General features: G+C 45.9%; 1 protein-coding gene across 3 annotated transcripts in view; it reads left to right on the forward strand.

Annotated features, from left to right (window-relative positions):
* Nucleotides 1–17,167, forward strand: part of AKAP10 (A-kinase anchoring protein 10) — an 88,362-nt gene extending 71,195 nt beyond the window's left edge. For all 3 annotated transcript variants that reach the window (XM_029612319.1, XM_029612320.1, XM_029612318.1), the window contains 5 exons: nucleotides 2,544–2,653; nucleotides 5,165–5,247; nucleotides 14,764–14,816; nucleotides 15,169–15,264; nucleotides 16,579–17,167. In XM_029612319.1, the coding sequence (XP_029468179.1) occupies nucleotides 2,544–2,653; nucleotides 5,165–5,247; nucleotides 14,764–14,816; nucleotides 15,169–15,264; nucleotides 16,579–16,584 (348 nt within the window). In that variant the 3' untranslated portion in view covers nucleotides 16,585–17,167. The remainder of the gene's footprint in view (nucleotides 1–2,543; nucleotides 2,654–5,164; nucleotides 5,248–14,763; nucleotides 14,817–15,168; nucleotides 15,265–16,578) is intronic.
* Nucleotides 17,168–17,671: the final 504 nt, after the last annotated feature.

Raw genomic sequence — 17,671 nt, forward strand, 5'->3', positions numbered from 1 at the left:
TCCAGACTCCTGCTGTACTGGAGAAGGCAGGGGAAGGGAGTCCCTGCACTCCCTGTCTATGGCAGGCCTGCCACGTGGAGACAAAATGGCTGCCGTCTCCTTCAAGCTCCCTGGGGCCTCCTGGGTGGACCTGCAGAATGGGTGCGGCGTCTGCCTACTGAGCCCTCGGCCAAGGCACTTTCACCTCTAGAGGCACAGCTAGTGCAGTGTATGGCTGCATTGAGGCGCGATCGCCTCCCCCAACAGACTCCCGCACTCAGCGGGAGGTGGTATGAAGAGCGATGTGGCCCGTGGCTAAAAATAACTTTGAGTGGGAGAAAAGCAGCTTGGTTGCTGCTGCCGACGCTGTCAAAGCCCTGGGTACAGAGCCGACCACTGACCGTAGCTGCCTCCAAGCAACCCAGAGAAACAAAGGTAAGTTATACTTTCCTGCTTTTGGGTGGTCCTGGCTGATGCAGACAGCTAGACTGGTTGAGAAGGCTGTCAGAGGAAGCGAGGGAACCAGGACCCCAGGCTTTCCCTCCCCCTGAAAATCAAGGGTCGAACCTGGCTGGGGATTTCCATTTCCCTGCTCGTCCTGCTCAACCAGAGGGAAGGCCCACAAAGGAATCTAATACCTCTGGGAGCACTGTCTTCATTTCTTCTGTCCTCTCCTAATTCTATTTTAAGTTTGTTTGTTCATTTATGTTTAAGTTCAGACTGCAGGTTTGCATCTCTGCCATCTGCTGGAGACAGAGAAATACTGAGGGGACTGCAGGTGGCACTCTCAGTTAAGTAGCAGTGCCTGAAAAGTTTTTATTCTCTGCCTCCTCCTGCTGGTAAGGATGCAAAACCCACTTGTCTGGATTGATCTGGGGTATAAGCAGGGACAATTGCTTGCATGTGGAATCACCCATCAGTCTCATGCCTGGAAAAGAAAGTGGTGATAATTGCTAAGCTGGAAAGAATGATGCATGCCCATCAACAGCAAAAGGATAGATATGATATATTATGGTCACCTTACTGGAAATGGAGAGGAGGTATCTAACTTCCTCGGACTGAGCTATTTATGATAGGGGGGGAGGTGTGTTTGCCGGCATTCACACACACAAGCTTGTATATTGTACCTGGTTGAAACTAAATAAAAAGTTAAAAAAAAAAAGTTAACTTATCTTTATGTAAACATTGCCAGCTCGAATTCCCAAACCTGACACAGGCCAGTGTTTCGATGTTTTAGACACATCTGCCTCGGGTGATTTTGCTGTTATGGTTTTACCACGGACTTCAGTAAAAATGTTATGTTGGTCTAATGGAAGCCTCCCTATGGTCTTCAGTAAAGATGTTATGTTAGCACCAACGTGTCAGTTTTGGGAATTTGAGTTGGCAATGCTTATATAAAGAAAAGTAAAAATGTTTACTTTTTCAAAGAGAACGCGTTCTCAAGTGAGCGTCTTTAAGCATTTATTGGACTTTGGTATATTTTTGAATTGAAACAATTTCTCACGTTAAAAGCTTTGAGTGCAGTTTCAAAAAAGAAAACATAGTGAACCTATTCAAAACATTATGGACTGTCCCATGATTAAACTGTGTGATATATACTAGACAACTGTTGTCACACAGTTGTAAGGTCTTAAAAAAAAAAAAAAAAGTCAGTTATAATAGCTTCAGCGCTATAGTATAAAAATTTGCTATAGGTAGGATCAAATTAATTTTAGCCATAGGGAGGGTATTTTTCATCCAGCCAGCATAGTGATAAAAGTTTGCAAGTACAGTGTACCTCTAGAGTTTACTGAGGATATGGCAAGCAATCTTACTTGCCTATGTGTTTTTCCTTGGAAACTCCTTGGGTAATTGGCTGAGTCTAAGCACGAATTGCCTCGCGTAAGGTTTTATCACTTCTTCGGAGGACAGAACTTACGGGCACCCTTTTAAAAAATCAGTACGTCCTAAGACTTCCACCTCCCCATCCAGAATGCCTCCTCTTTAAAAGTAAGCCCGTAACAGAGCCTTGGGCTATTTTAGTACAGCCATTTATGCACATAAATCCTGAGTTTGAGCGTCAACAGCTTTGAAGATTCCCCTCCACCCCACAAACTGAATAGCCATGACCTGTCAATCACAGAAGAGCCTCCTATCTATGGCATGACTTTTCTCTTTGCATGGTGCATCCCTAGAGCTGGAAGCAGGGGCTATGAACAGGAAGAAGCATGCATACAGGAAAATTAGTTTTATGGGCTATTAAGGCCCAAGAATAGAAAGAGAATAGAAAGAAATCTTGCTGGCCAGTGGCATGCCCTTCTGTTTATAACCTTTTGGTGTGTGTGTGTGTGAAATGTATATAACATTACATTTGTCTGTGTTGCTGCCTTGTATTTTGTTCACATAACTGTGGTATTGTTTGAAATTTATGGCAAGATTTCCAATTAAAAAAGAAAATCCTCTTGGGCAGACAAAGATTTGTCTAAATATAAAAGGTACTGTTCAAATAATAAAAGCTGAAAGTTAACACTTATGCCAAGTGGCAACACTTTTTTGCTGCACTAATGTTAAAATCTTTGTTGTAGTCCAGTGTCAAAAAGGCTAACGTTAAAATCCTGAAAAATTTTGATGAAGCAATAATTGTAGATGCCGCAAGTCTGGATCCAGAAACTTTGTATCAGAGAACATATGCAGGGTAAGGTCCGTTCACTCTGACAGTCTTTCTTTCCACTCATGACTTTCTCGGCCGTCTTTTTGGTTGCCAGCCGTTGGGCCCTTACAAAAATTTCAATACAATAATGTCTAATAAAAAAAAAAAAAAAAAATCAGATCTGGGCAGCAGTACGACAGGTCTGTAAAGTGGAAGTTATCAGTCTGTTTAACCCCCTCTTCTGCCAAACAGCAACCTCCCTGCTGAACTGCTTCCTAATCACACCCCCCCTCTTCAGTCTCTCCCCTAAACTTGTCAGTGCTCTTTCTTACTTCGTACGATGTCTCCCTTACTGTCCCTCAGCGTATGAATTTCTGAAGTATCTAACGCATCATGGTATTCAATTCTAAAACCAAACTATAAATACCTTTTGACTTTGGGGAGGATGTGTGTGGGAATGATTACGTATTCTTTATGGTTTACATCCCTCAAAAATCTCATCCATTTTGTTCTCCAGTTTAGGGGTAAGCGGTCCCTGAGTGCCACAGATCGGTCCAATTTTCAGGGTATTCAAAATGAATATGCATGAAATGGTAGCAGTGCATGTCCTGGAACCAGAGCTGTGTAGAGCGCCTGAGTTACCCGGTCCCTTCTCCGCTCTTAACTGCTATAATTACATAATGGAATAGGAAGTGACTGAGAAATCCAACCCATACCCTGCTTTGTCTAACAGAGGGGTGGAAACTGATTCCTGGCTTGCTGGTCTGCTCCTTGGACTAGCCAGGACTCTCGGGCCTTGCAGATGAATTCACCCTGTGCTGTTCTGACAGCACCATGGGGTCACCATAAAGGCAGCTGCAGGAAGTCACTATATCTCTTCACCCCTTGTCCCTAGTCCTAAACTGCTGCCTTCGCTGGTGCAGGAAAAAGTAGGAGGGGGGAAGCCCAGTATCATGAAATGCATTCCCCTGCTAGCACAATAAAGGCCCGGAAAGGCTGAGCCCCAGCGGGGCTGAGAGTGGGGAGAAACCTGGAAAACCATGGAGACTGTGCATGACTGATCTCTGAAATAGATAGAAAAGGTTTGCTCCCCACACTCTTTTCTATTGCAGTATTAATGATGATGGAACAGATCTATGCCTTGAGTCCATGATTTCTTTTGTTCTCATCTTCCTATAAATCAGGGCTTCCCAAACTTTTAGCCAACCTGACCCCATTTTACTATTGAAAATTCACATGACCCCAGAGAACAACCAAAAAGAAATTAGCAGAGGTGCCGTTCCCCTCCACTCTCACCCTCATTGCACTCCAGCTGATCCTCTCTTCCCATTCCCACCCCCTCCAGAGGACCCCACCTTCTCTTATTTTTTAACTTTTTATTTTGTTGCAGGTGTGAACCAAATACATCACAAGATAGAAATAATTCAGTTCTCCAGTACTGATCATATAAAGCAAAAATCCATATGAACATATGGGAACAAAGGCAAAATGTTCTGTGGCTGCTTATTATAAAAACAGAACAACAAACTTCATACGCTCGAACTTTGACCTTTTCCTTTCAGGCTATTTCTTGGGACTAGCTTCCAGTGAAGCAGGATCCCCTTTCTCAACCTCTGCCCGCCAACTGATCACCCCTTCCACCCTTTTTACATGCCCCCAGCTGATCCTCTCACCCCCATTCAAGTGATCCTTTGTCATCCCCTCCCTCTTACCATATCCTCCATTCCCCCTCTGTCACCTCCCAGCCTCACCTCCTCCTGTCCAAGCCTTTTCTCACATCCCCCCAGTAATTTTATTTCATTCCTCCTCTCTCACTCTCCCCAGCCAATCCCCCCTCCTGCATCTGATCCCTCCCTTTAAACAGCTCCTTCTTTAAACATTGCCCTGGGCCAGGGCCACTAGCAATGTTTGAGTAGCAACTGGTGAGAAGAGAGGGCAGGTTGACGACAGGGGCAACATTTTTCTCTTGTGAAGTTTCAGTGGTGGATGAGGAGAAAGGAAGTGTGGCAATATTCACCGGCTCATGCATACTGAGCCCTTCCCTCCCCTCCTCTCACGGCTGGTCCTAAGCCTGACCATGATCTGCAAGCAGCAGCAGCATTAGTAATGAAAGTCAGCATACGACTTGCGAGCCAGTGCATGTTCACAGGCCTAGCAGCAGCCACACTCCCTCCTCATGCAGGTCTTCCGTTAACATAGAAACTCATGCAAGGGCAGGACCTGTGAGTGTGTACTGGCTCACAGGCCCTACACCGCCTTACACTAATGCTGCTGCTGCTTCTGGAATCTGAAGAGCACTGCTATTTGGGGAAATTGAGACCCCAGCTGAAAGTTTTTTGACTCCATTTAGATAACAACCCACAGTCTGGGAAGCCCTGCTGTAAATTAAATATTGCTAGACCCTTCAAGAATTGTAGCTCAGTTCTCCCCCATATGAAGCAGAAGTGATAAATCTCATTCTGCGTCATCTCGACGAACATTTTATTTATGTATAAGCTAACTATTCTGGGCCTAGAAAGCCAACTATGATAGTCTGCTCTCTGTCTTTTGCTATAGGAAGATGACTTTTGGGAAGGTCAGCGACCTGGGGCAGTTTATCCGTGAGTCTGAACCCGAGCCGGATATAAGAAAATCCAAAGGTGGGTACTCTCCATCCCCATATCTTCATCCATACTATCCTCCAGCTCCTTTGTACTTTGAACTGATGGCTTTGAGGTGGTCAGTACACATTGGAAAATCAATTTTTCCTTTTCAAGAATGATTTGAAATTCCATATTACTCTGGAGAAAATCATTCACAATTCAAGTACTAAAATCAAGCACTTTAATTAGGCATAAAAAAAATAAAAAATACAAAAATCACCATGAGATAGCATTGATGGTGACTGCTTTTGTAATTCCTCTGATTCATGGATAGTAGTAGGGTAGAAAGCATTGAAAAGCATATTGTAAAAAACTTAAAACATTACTTTTTATAGGTAAGGACTGATACTGTGCCTTATGGGACTTAAAACACAGAAACAGGTTATGAGGGTACATAAAGACCATAAGGCCCATCTATTCTCCTGTCACGTCTAGCACTGGAGGGCTCAGGGGAGGAGGGTGCAGGGATAGAGAGCCTCTCACCTCTAGGACTGGGGGGGCTTAGGGGAGGGATGCAGGGATACAGAGCTTGTCATCTCTTGGACATTGATAAGACAGGCTAAGAGAGAATTTGAAAAGAAGTTGGCCGTAGAGGCAAAACCTAACAGTAAAAACTTTAAAAAATATATCTGAATCAGAAAGCCTGTAAGGGAGTCAGTTGGACCGTTAGATGATCGAGAGGTTAAAGGGGCACTTAGACAAGATAAGGCCATCTCGGAAAGATTAAACGATTTCTTTGCTTCAGTGTTTACTGGAGAAGATGTTGGGGAGATACCTGTTCCGGGGAAGGTTTTCATGGATAATGATTCAGATGGACTGAACCAAATCATGGTGAATCTAGAATATGTGGTAGGCCTGATTGACAAACTGAAGAGTAGTAAATCACCTGGACCAGATGGTATATAACCCAGGGTTCTGAAGGAACTAAAAAATGAAATTTCAGATCTATTAGTAAAAATTTGTAACCTATCATTAAAATCATCCATTGTACCTGAAGACTGGAGGGTGGCTAATGTAACCCCAATATTTAAAAAGGGCTCCAGGGCGTTCTGGGAAACTAAAGACCAGTTAGCCTGACTTCAGTGCCAGGAAAAATAGTGGAAAGTGTTCTAAATATTAAAATCACAGAACATATAGAAAGGCAAGGTTTAATGGAACAAAGTCAGCATGGCTTTACCCAAGGCAAGTCTTGCCTCACAAATCTGCTTCACTTTTTTGAAGGAGTTAATAAACGTAGATAAAGGTGAACTGGTAGATGTGGTGAATTTGGATTTTCAGAAGGCATTTGATAAAGTTCCTCATGAAAGGCTTCTAGGAAAAGTAAAAAGTCATGGGATAGGTGGCGATGTCCTTTCGTGGATTACAAACTGGCTAAAAGACAGGAAACAGAGTAGGATTTAATGGACAATTTTCTCAGTGGAGGGGAGTGGGCAGTGGAGTGCCTCGGGATCTGTATTGGGACCCGCGCTTTTGAATATATTTATAAATGATCTGGAAAGGAATACGATGAGTGAGGTAATCAAATTTGCAGATGATGCAAAATTATTCAGAGTAGTTAAATCACAAGCAGATTGTGATAAATTGCAGGAAGACTTTGTGAGACTGGAAAATTGGGCATCCAAATGGCAGATGAAATTTAATGTGGATAAGTGCAAGGTGATGCATATAGGGAACAATAACCCATGCTATAGTTACACAATGTTAGATTCCATATTAGGAGCTACCACCCAAGAAACAGATCTAAGAACATAAGAACATAAGAAAATGCCATACTGGGTCAGACCAAGGGTCCATCAAGCCCAGCATCCTGTTTCCAACAGTGGCCAATCCAGGCCATAAGAACCTGGCAAGTACCCAAAAACTAAGTCTATTCCATGTAACCATTGCTAATGGCAGTGGCTATTCTCTAAGTGAACTTAATAGCAGGTAATGGACTTCTCCTCCAAGAACTTATCCAATCCTTTTTTAAACACAGCTATACTAACTGCACGAACCACATTCTCTGGCAACAAATTCCAGAGTTTAATTGTGTCATAGTGGATAACACATTGAAATTGTCGGTTCAGTGTGCTGCGGCAGTCAAAAAAGCAAACAGAATGTTGGAAATTATTAGAAAGAGAATGGTGAATAAAACGGAAAATGTCATAATGCCTCTGTATCGCTCCAAGATGTAATCACACCTTGAACACTGTGTACAATTCTGGTCGCCGCATCTCAAAAAGATGTAGTTGCGATGGAGAAGGTACAGAGAAGGGTGACCAAAATGAAAAAGGGAATGGAACAGCTCCCCTATGAGGAAAGACTAAAGAGGTTAGGACTGTTCAGCTTGGAGAAGAGACAGCTGAGGTGATAGAGGTGTTTAAAATCATGAGAGGTCTAGAACGGGTAAATGTGAATCGGTTATTTACTCTTTCGGATAATAGACTAAGGGGCACTCCATTGAAGTTAGCATGTGACACATTTAAAACTAATGGAGAAACTTCTTTTTCACTCAACGCACAATTAAAATCTGGAATTTTTGCCAGGGGATGTGCAGTTAGTGTAGCTGGATTTAAAAAAGGATTGGATAAGTTCTTAGAGGAGAAGTCCATTACGTGCTATTAATTAAGTTGACTTAGAAAATAGCCAGTGCTATTACTAGCAACAGTGACAAGGGATAGACTTGGTTTTTGGGTACTTGCCAGGTTCTTGTGGCCTGGATTGGCCACTGTTGGAGATGGGATGCTGGGCTTGATGGACTCAGTATGGCATGTTTTATGGACTGGGGGAGTTCAGGGGAGAGTGTAGGGATATAGAGCTTTTCACCTCTAGGACTGGAGGGCTCAGGGGATGGATAAGAACATAAGATGCAGGGATAAAGACCTTCCCATCTGGTTCTTGGCCAATATTCACCATCTTCTGACAGGTATTCAGTCATGGCGTTGAAGGTCTTAGGTCAATTCCTAGTAAACAGGGTCCACATAACTATGTATGGCACTTTTTCCTGCTTGAGAGCTTCTGTGGTGTCCAAAGTGTGTATCTGTACAGATTCCTGAACATACCCAGATCAGTCCAGACCAGTGGATTATTCATTCCTTCCAGCATATAGAGAACAAAACTTTGAGGCACTGCTTCTTAACTGAGTGCCACCTGCAGGACCTCAGTATTTCTCTGATTCCAGCAGATGGTAGAGATGCACCTGCAGGCTTTTAGTTAAAACAAGAAAAAAAACGGAAAAATAATTTTTGTTTTACAGTCATTTTAGATTCCAGATCACGGACATTCCCTGAGGTTCTAGGCATCTTCGTGGGCCATCCCTCAGGTGGAGCCAGGCCACTGGGGGGGTGGGGGGGAGGGGGGTTGGATACCCCTGACTGAGTTCGCCCGCAGCATACCGGACGGTCCGATAGCCAGGGGTCCTGGCTCCCTCGACACTCCGAGGCACCCTCTCGGCCTTCTTCCTCTGAAAGGCAAGTACCCACTTAATAAAGTTTCTTGTTTAAAAAAAACCCCAAAAAACAGTAGCATACAAGAAGCAGAAGAGCAGAGCTTAGCAGGAACATCAGTGGGGAGGGCCTAGTCAGCGGGAGCTGTTGGCCAGGGCCGGGAAGTGCAGGACTGAGGTGGCAGTCGACTGGCTGTTAACCCGGGGCTCCGGGGGTTCATGGTCGATTGTGACACTCGTGCCGGGAGGGAAACGCAGTGCCTCATTCCTTGTGTAGTCCTGTGCTCTGGTGGGGCTGACTGGACTCTGTCAGTGTTCCTGGGAACTCTCCATCAGGGGTTGCATCCGTTCTTGCCGTTGGCTCAGTGGGCTTGAGTCCGGTGCACGTCGCCACGCGGGAGGCCTCGTAGGGGAGTGCCACAGGGTGTGATTGGGAGACATGGTGCCAAAAACTAAAATGGCCCCCTGCCATGTGTGTGGTGTGGTGGCAGTGGGTCCGTACTTGTGTTCCCTCTGCCTGGCGTGCGTTTCGGGGCAGGAAGGCCCCTTGAGCCATGCAGGAAATCGTGGCAGGAGGTGAGAAGGGTCTGTTACTGCCTCCCCAGCGGCAACAGGGCAGGAGACCGCAGGGCGGTCAGGCGATTCTCCCCCTGCTTTTTCCCCAATCAGGCAGGATGCCTCAGAAGGGGAGGGTGAGGCGGCTGATAGTCCCCCAGGATCGGGGGAAGATGAATCGGGGGATTTTTCCCTGGATTTTATTCTCCTTCTCCATAAGGCCTACCTGGCTAGGAGAAGTGGACGAAGAAAGCGGGCAGGGGATTGCCCGTAGGCCACCATGGCTAAAAAGTCTAATGTGGCTTCTCAGGGGACTGGCGATATTCTTCAGTGCCTGGGTTTGTGCCGTGCGACAGCAGAGGCTGATCCCGGGGGATCAGTCCCAATTGGACCCCTTCGATGGAGCTGACCCGGATGTGCCGCCGACCCCTGACGCAGATGGGGCAAAAGATGACCCTGATCCCGATGAGTTCCCGGTCCCAGAGGGAGATGATCCGCGGATAGTGTGTCTGCTTAAAAGGGATGAACTGCGCCCCCTCATCTCACGGTGCTGGAGGAAATAGGAGTGAAGGTCACTCAGGAAGAGTCAGATAATGAGGGTGTTAACCCAGTCCTGAATGGGCTGAGGGTACCCACTATCGCTTTTCCATTGCCCAAGAAGATCCAAAAGCTGTTGAATCGGGAGTGGGACTCCCCGGACCCTGGCCTGAATGTGGGCAGAGCGATGGCCAAGCTTTATCCCTTAATGGAGGACTCCCTGGAATTGCTGAAGATCCCGAAGGTGGACGTGGCTGTCTCGGCAGTAACCATGAAGATGACAATCCTGGTCGCCGGGGCAGCAGCCCTGAAGGATGTCCAGGATTATAAGCTGGAGGTGGAACTCAAACGGATGTTTGAGGTCTCAGCATTGAGTATTTGGGCAGCTGTCTGTTGGGTTCAGAAGGGCCTGACGCCAACGTCCACGGCGGACTGCGGCGCATTGCAGGCCGCGCGTCTGGAGGCAGGCATAGCTTACATGGCAGATGCTTTATATGATTTGGTGAGTATGTCTGCCCGCTGCATGGTCTCCTTGGTAGCGGCTGTGGATACATAACTGTGGATACATAACTGGTTGGCTGATTTATCGTCCAAGGTCCAGCTCTGTAATTTTCCCTTTAAGGGGAAGCTGTTATTTGGAGAGGACCTGGATCAGTTGATGAACGTCCTGGGGGAGTCCAAGGGGAATAGATTGCCGGAGGACAGGAAGCCCAGTAAGAAGGTGTTTCCTTCTCAGGCTCGTTTTCGGGACTCCCATCGGTTTTATTCCGGCAAGTCCTAGTCTGTTTCTGTCTTGAAATAAGGCGATGGGTGCTAACAGTCCTTTCGTGGAGTATGCAGGTCGGGCAGAGCCAGTGTCAGGCAGGGCACTGGGAGCGGAAAATCAGCCCAATGAAGCCAGTGGTCCCTTCTTCTCCATAGAAGCTGTAGGAGGCAGACTATATCCAGCTTCTATGACACGTGGAAAAAGAATACCTTGGACCTATGGGTGCTGGCGGTGATTCGAGAGGGCTACGCTCTACATTTTTTGTGCCCGCCTCAGGAGACTTTTGTGGAGTTCCATATAGTCTCTTGCGACAGGTGGGAGGCAGTGTGGGGACGCTGCAAAGGCTGCTCGCCCTAAAAGCCATTGTTCCTGTCCTTCTGGAGGAGTAGGGTAAGGGAAGTCATTCCGTTTACTTTGTGGTGCCGAAAAAGGAGGGCTCCTTTTGGCCCATTCTTGATTTGCAGAAGGTGAATTGGTTCTTTCGGGTTCCGTGCTTTCGCATGGAGATGCTGCTTACCGTGATGGCAGAGGTCCGCAAAGGAGAATTTCTCGCCTCCTTAGACCTGATGGAAGCATACTTGCACATCCCCATTTGACAGGAACATCAGAAGTTTCTTCACTTCTAAGTGTTGTCAACATTTTCAGTTCAAAGCCCTCCCATTCTTCTTGGCGACGGCGCCCCAGCACACTCACCAAGGAGGTGGAGGTGGCTGCGGCTCTTCGCTGGGAGGGAATTTTGGTCCATCCGTATCTGGACGATTGGTTGGTTCGAGCGAAGTCCAAGGAGGAATGCGAGAAGTCCATCCGAAGAGTGATGTCCACCTTAAGGTCTCTCGGTTGAGTTATCAATGTGCACAAGAGTTAGTTGGAGCTGACTCAGTTGCTGGTTTACTTAGGGGCCTACTTCGACACTCAACGAGGCAGGACTTTTCAGCAGTGGACCGGGTGTTGAAGTTGCAGTCTCAGGTCAAGCGTCTTCTTTGTCTGGATGTGCCCAAAATGTGGGATTATTTACAGGTCCTGGGGTCCATGGCATCCATGTTGGACTTGGTCCCATGGGCGTTCGCGCACATGAGACCACTGCAACATGCGCTGTTGTCCAGGTGGAGTTCCTGCTCAGAGGAGTTTCATCTTCCCTTGCCTCTGCTTTGGGAGTCCAGGTCCAGACTCTCGTGGTAGCTGTCTCGTCCCAGTTTAGAGAAGGGGATGGATCTGGAGCCTCCGGACTGGGTGGTGGTCTGCCAGACGCAAGCCTCTCCAGCTGGGGAGCAATGTGCTTGGACTGGTCAGCGCAAGGTCTGTGGCGACCGGAAAAGTTCTGGTCCATCAATCGCCTCGAGATGAGGGCGGTCCCAATCGGCAGGATGGCTCAAAGATGTCATGCAGTTGCGGTGGAGGCCCAGAGATTATTTGCCTGGACGGAGCATCATCTCGAAAGCCTAGTCACATCGCACGTAGTGGGTGTAGACAACATGCAGGTGGACTTCCTCAGCAGGCAGTAAGTGGATCCTGGGGAGTGGGAGTTGTCCCTGGAGGCATGGAACCACATCTCTGCGAGGTGGGGCACTCCCCAATTCGATTTTATAGCAATGCGGCTCAACTCCAAGACAGAGAGATTCTTCAGTTGCTGAAAGGAACTCTGTTCGGTGGGCCTTGATGCTCTGGTGTGCCCTTGGCCAACGGGAATTCTTCTGTACATCTTTCCTCCTTGGCCCCTCATAGGTCGGGTCCTCAGGCGCATAGAATCACATCCCGGAACCATGGTTCTAGTGACCGTGGAGACTGTGGTTCGCAGATCTGGGGCAACTTGCAGTGGAAGATCCTCTCAGTCTAATTCATCTTCCAGATCTGTTGCGTCAGGCTCTCATAATTTCGGATCGGGAGGATCGCCATTGTCTCGCAGCTTGGCTTTTGAGAGTCAGAGACTTCGATTGAAGGGTTGCTCCGAACAGGTCATCTCCACTCTTCTTCAATTCAGAAGACTGGCAACTTCTATGGCATATATTAGGGTCTGGAAACTGTTTGAAGTTTGGTGTCTTCAGCGTTATCTAGATCCTCTGGCTGTGGAGGTGTTGCATGTGCTGGATTTCCTGCAGCAGGGGTTGTCCAAGGGTTTGGCTTACAACTTGCTTCATGTGCAGGTGGCTGCCTTGGTATGCTTAGAGGCAGGTTTCAGGGTAAAACTCTGCCTGTTCATCTGGTTGTAGTAAGGTTTCTCAAAGGGGCTAAGCTGTTACGTGCGCCGGTGTGAAAGATCTGCCCGGATTGAAGTCTCAACCTAGTATTTCGTGTCCTTTGCAAACCCCCCCCCCCCCCTTTGAACCCTTGAGAAGGGTTACCCTGAAGGATTTGACTCTGAAAGTGGGCTTTTTGCTATCTATTTGTTCAGCTCGAAGGATTTTTGGAACTTCAGGCTCTGTCATGTAGGGATCTGTTTTTGCAGATTTTCGGGAATGGAATCTCACTGAGAACAGTGCCTTCCTTTGTTCCTAAGGTGGTGTCTGCCTTTCATGTTAATCATACGGTTGATCTTCCGAATTTTCCCGAGTAGTCGAAAGATTCTCCTCAGGATAGAGAATTACATCTTCTGGATGTGCGTCAGATGCTACTTTGATATTTGTAGGTTACTAATGTTTTTCGTTGCTCAGATCATCTGTTTGTCCTCTTCAGTGGACTGAAGAAAAGGGGACAAAGCCTCTATGGCTACCATCTCGTTGGCTTAGGAAGCCATTTGTTCAGCTTACATCTGTAAGAGATGACAAATCCCTGTTGGTTTGCGGGCACATTCCACTAGGATACAGGCTGCTTCCTGGGCTGAATGTCAACTTCTGTCGCCACAGGAGATTTGTAGGACAGCAGTGTGGTCCTCACTTCATACCTTTACCAGGCATTATTGTCTGGATGTCAGGGCGCACAATGAGCTGTCCTTCGGAGAGTGCCCTGCATGCGGGTCTTTCTGGGACCCACCTGGTTTAGGGGTGCTTGGGTACATCCCACTGGTCTGGACTGATCTGGGTATGTTCAGGAAGGGAAAACTGGATCTTACCTGCAAATTTTCGTTCCTGTAATACCACAGATCAGTCCAGAGGCCCTCCCGTTTGATGCCGAAAGACTGATTTTTCTGCCAAGTTTTGCTGCTTAGTACAGAATTTTCTGTTTAATAAAGAATTTTTCTCTTAGAGGGTAGTTACGGGATTCACTTCCTTGTCTTGTTTGGTTCTTGATGAGCAAGGTTTATAGTTCAGGTGTATCCACCCTTTAGTTCCCTATGTCTGTGTGAAGGGGTTTCTAAAGGATCTTGGCTTGGGTACAGGTCAATACTGAGGTCCTGCAGGTGGCACTCTGTTAAGAAGCAGTGCCTCAAAGTTTTGTTTTCTGACTCCATCTGCTGAAAGGGATGAATAACCCACTGGTCTGGACTGATCCGTGGTATTTCAGGAACGAAAATTAGCAGGTAAGAACCAATTTTCCTATCCTGAACTAACATCACCCACTACGTAGGAGTGTTTCCTCTGAAGCATTAGCAGTATTATATAGGAGGACACTTGCACTGGCACTGCCTGTTCTGTAGAGAAATGCAGGCCTTCAGTTTCCAGTGTGTTAAATGCATCGTATGACTCCATTTAATAGAACATAATGCCTCCATCTGCAGAGGAGAGAGTCTGAGCCAGCCGCCTCCCCAACTGCACAGACATGCTCTAAGAGCTTCTTACTTCAGCCTTTTAGTGAATGCATTCAGCTTCTGGCAGTTTCAATACACTGAAAATGAAATACTTTGAAACTAATTTACTGCCATTAAGCTAGTAATTAGGAAGTCATCAGTTGTGCTTGCTTTGACTGCATTACATTGTTGAAGTAAGCAGGCAGATTTATTGAAGCAGTCAGAAAGGGCCTCCAGTCCTTCTGGCTCGAGCTAAAATAAAGAATAAGTGAACAGTATAGGTTGTAGTTTGATTGATGATTAGCTAGAAAGTTAAATGTTGTTCTTTACACACTGCAGAACCTTTGTTTTTTTCCAAGCAACATCCTCCCTAAAGTTAACTTAAAAAAAAAAAAAGATTTCATCAGTCACTTGAGAACACAGTGCAAATGGATGTGCTGACATTATCGAAGCTAGAGTTAGGACACGTAGGACCTATTTCACAGATTGTTTTTTGCTTTTCAGCTCTTGTTAAATCTCACTGGCACAGATTGCGCTGATCTGTTAACCCTTCTGTTTTTTCATGATCAGGTTCAATGTTCTCCCAAGCCATGAAGAAATGGGTACAAGGAGAAACAGACGAGGTGCAGTATGCTCTACTTATAGTGATTCTTTGGTGCTCTGCACAATTCCTGGGCTCTTCAAGATCACCGAATGCCTAGTGAATAGGCAGTGTATCTAATTATATCCAGTCCGCTGCATTTACACCCAAAGCTGTGGTGTATATTAAACAAGCAGAGGAGATAAGCAGTAAATAACAGCAACGTTTCAAGCTAGCACTATCCATTCACCACAAAGAGCAGCTGCTCTGCAGAATCTAAATATATCTGCCTGTGTGTTTATCATGTCCCAGCCTGCAGGCAGAGGGTTGATCAGGTGAGCGCTTCATTACTGAATGAATGAGCCCGTCCCTGAAACGCATTCTCTTTGCTTCAGGCACAAGAAGAAATGGCCTGGAAGATAGCCAAGATGATTGTCAATGATGTAATGCAGGTGGCAGAGTGTGAAAAGTCAATGGAGAAGTCCACCAAGGTAACAAGACTCATCCCCCACACCGCAGCAGGTGTGCTGTGCTGCATTGGGTGGGTCATCCCTATCTCTTCTGGTACACCAGACCCTCTCTGTATGAGATGCTCAAGGGTCTTGGACGTTTTATGCTTAATCATGAGAAAACGCTCCTCCTTACCATATCAGCCATTCCTAAGACATGCCACATTGGCATGTTCTATTATATCAGTAACTGAATATGTACTGCAGTCTTATTAAAAACCCTCGTTTGAAAGAAAACCTTCAGGCATGTAGATAATTACAATTTCTGGGTTTCTTTAGGGCCTCTGCAAAGCCCATGCTGCCTGCACTAAATCAGTGCTAATTCAATTGAGCTTCCCTACAGTTTCTTAACATTAGCAAAGCACCATGAGAAACTTGTTGCATTTAATAATAATAAGAAGAAGCTTATAATGCTGTGAGTATGCATTCACAGCATCCTTTAATAAGAAGCCAAGTTTATGGAAACTCCATCTGAAAACAAAAAAATAAGACCTGCTTGAAATGTATGTTATCTGAATTCAGTTATGAGAAATTTCTCACCTTTGGGATTGATCAGAATTCAAATTCTGAGTTCCAGTTTTCAAAGAAAAAAAAAATCTCCTGGGGGAGCTCCTGATAGCAGCTGTTGGTCAGGAAAGTGCACAGGATCTGGTATGGGATCCATTTCTGCTCTGAGAGCAGTGAGAAGTATGAGAATTTAAATCTGATCCACACTAGAGGCTTATAATGTTGCATCGCTGTTACAGTCAGTTTAAAATGACACGGTTGGTGGTTCATGGATAGTCATCTCTCAGTGAAGTGTTTTTCCGTGAAGCCTATCTGTGATCTTGGCTTCCCTGAATACAATGACCTTGTTTTCCCATCAAACAATTAGCTGACACCATTGCACTTTTTGATACCCTAGAAAATAGCACTTCTTCAGCTTCCTAGCCCTTCTCAGATGGTGCAAAGAACAAGGATGTCTCAGGAGGACACAGGCAGCCCAAAAGCCTCACTTCCCACTGCAGTGGCCTCTTGCAGTTCTGCTCTTTCAAAGGAATAACAGAGGCAGGCCTTCACCTCCTAGCTTTGCATTTTTTCCAGAAATGTCCTAGTTGCCATACTGCATTTCTTGCATGGTGAGAGCAGGAGAGTGGGAAGAGAACTGCTGAATACTTAAGCTAGTCCTTTGATACATTTGAATTGTGGTTCTAGATCAGTGGGGATCAGTAGTCGGTGCAATACCTTCTTGTCTTTTTTTTGTCTCTGTGACCAAATTATTCTTGTTTTTCTTTTTGTTTTTTTGTTTTTTGCCAGCTCTGAGCTCAGACAGGTGGGAACATTTCCGATCTGGTTTTGAAGTGAACGTTTCCTCTCTGGTGGATTCTTCATTATAACACGGCTAGTGAAAACAAAGTACTGTGTTCACCCCAGCCTGTGTGTGGAAGAGTGCAAGAAGAGGAATCCTGAAGGTGCCCCTTCTCCCTTCACCCCTTCAGGGCAGCGCAGGTCCTGCTGCACACTGATCTCACCCAAGTGAACGTTTGACCACTCGGCTGCATCATCAGATGTCTTGAAAGCACCAAGGACCTGGAAGTCTGTTTCCCACAGGAGGGGATTTTGGCTTCGCACAAGCGCTGATGTGCAGGGAGCAGTGAGAACAGGTCACCCCCTCTCTGCCCCTACCGAGCACAGAGATACTGCTGAGGGGCAGGCTGTGGTGATCACAAACTAGAACCATTTTACTTTTCTTTACTTGAAGTAGGTGAGTACTGCCAGTGTAAAAACAAAATTTTAAAAAGGCAAAAAATCAAATTCTCCGCTTTCCTAACAGCATTTCACTGAACACAGGCAGCTGCGCTTAGGAGGTTTGATGTTGTCCTTGCACTAGACAGAGCTCCAGTGTTTCATGTGTCTGATTTATCCTAGTGCCTGGCAGAATCGAGGGCTGCACTGTGTACCAGGCCCTCCTTACCCTCCATATGTACATCCCAAAACCTCACTGTTGCAACAGTTTCCCCTTTCCATGCCACCAAGAAAACTGGAATTCCATCCCCAGATCTTTCTACATTGTTTCCCCCCAATTTCAACTGGTAGAAAATTGCCACTTTTTAAACTCACTCTTGCAGCATTTTCACTCCAATGGGCACTTGCCCGCCCTGGCAAACTTCTTCAGAGCACAATGTGCGTTGGCCCTCACTCCGTTCTGCCACTGTAGATTTTAGTCCTGTTCCCGTGTAAAATATTTAACGGGTTTATTGTCTGGTTTGTTTTTGTCTGGTTTTTACATTTGAAAGAATTGCTCTGTTTTGGTTTTTTTTTGGTTTTTTTTTCAAAAAGTTGTCACACAAATAGAATTAACTTTATATAAAATATTATCAAAACAACTCCAGTGTTCAGAGAGACACAA

Source organism: Rhinatrema bivittatum, chromosome 8 (genome assembly GCF_901001135.1).
Source record: "Rhinatrema bivittatum chromosome 8, aRhiBiv1.1, whole genome shotgun sequence".
NCBI lineage: Eukaryota > Metazoa > Chordata > Amphibia > Gymnophiona > Rhinatrematidae > Rhinatrema > Rhinatrema bivittatum.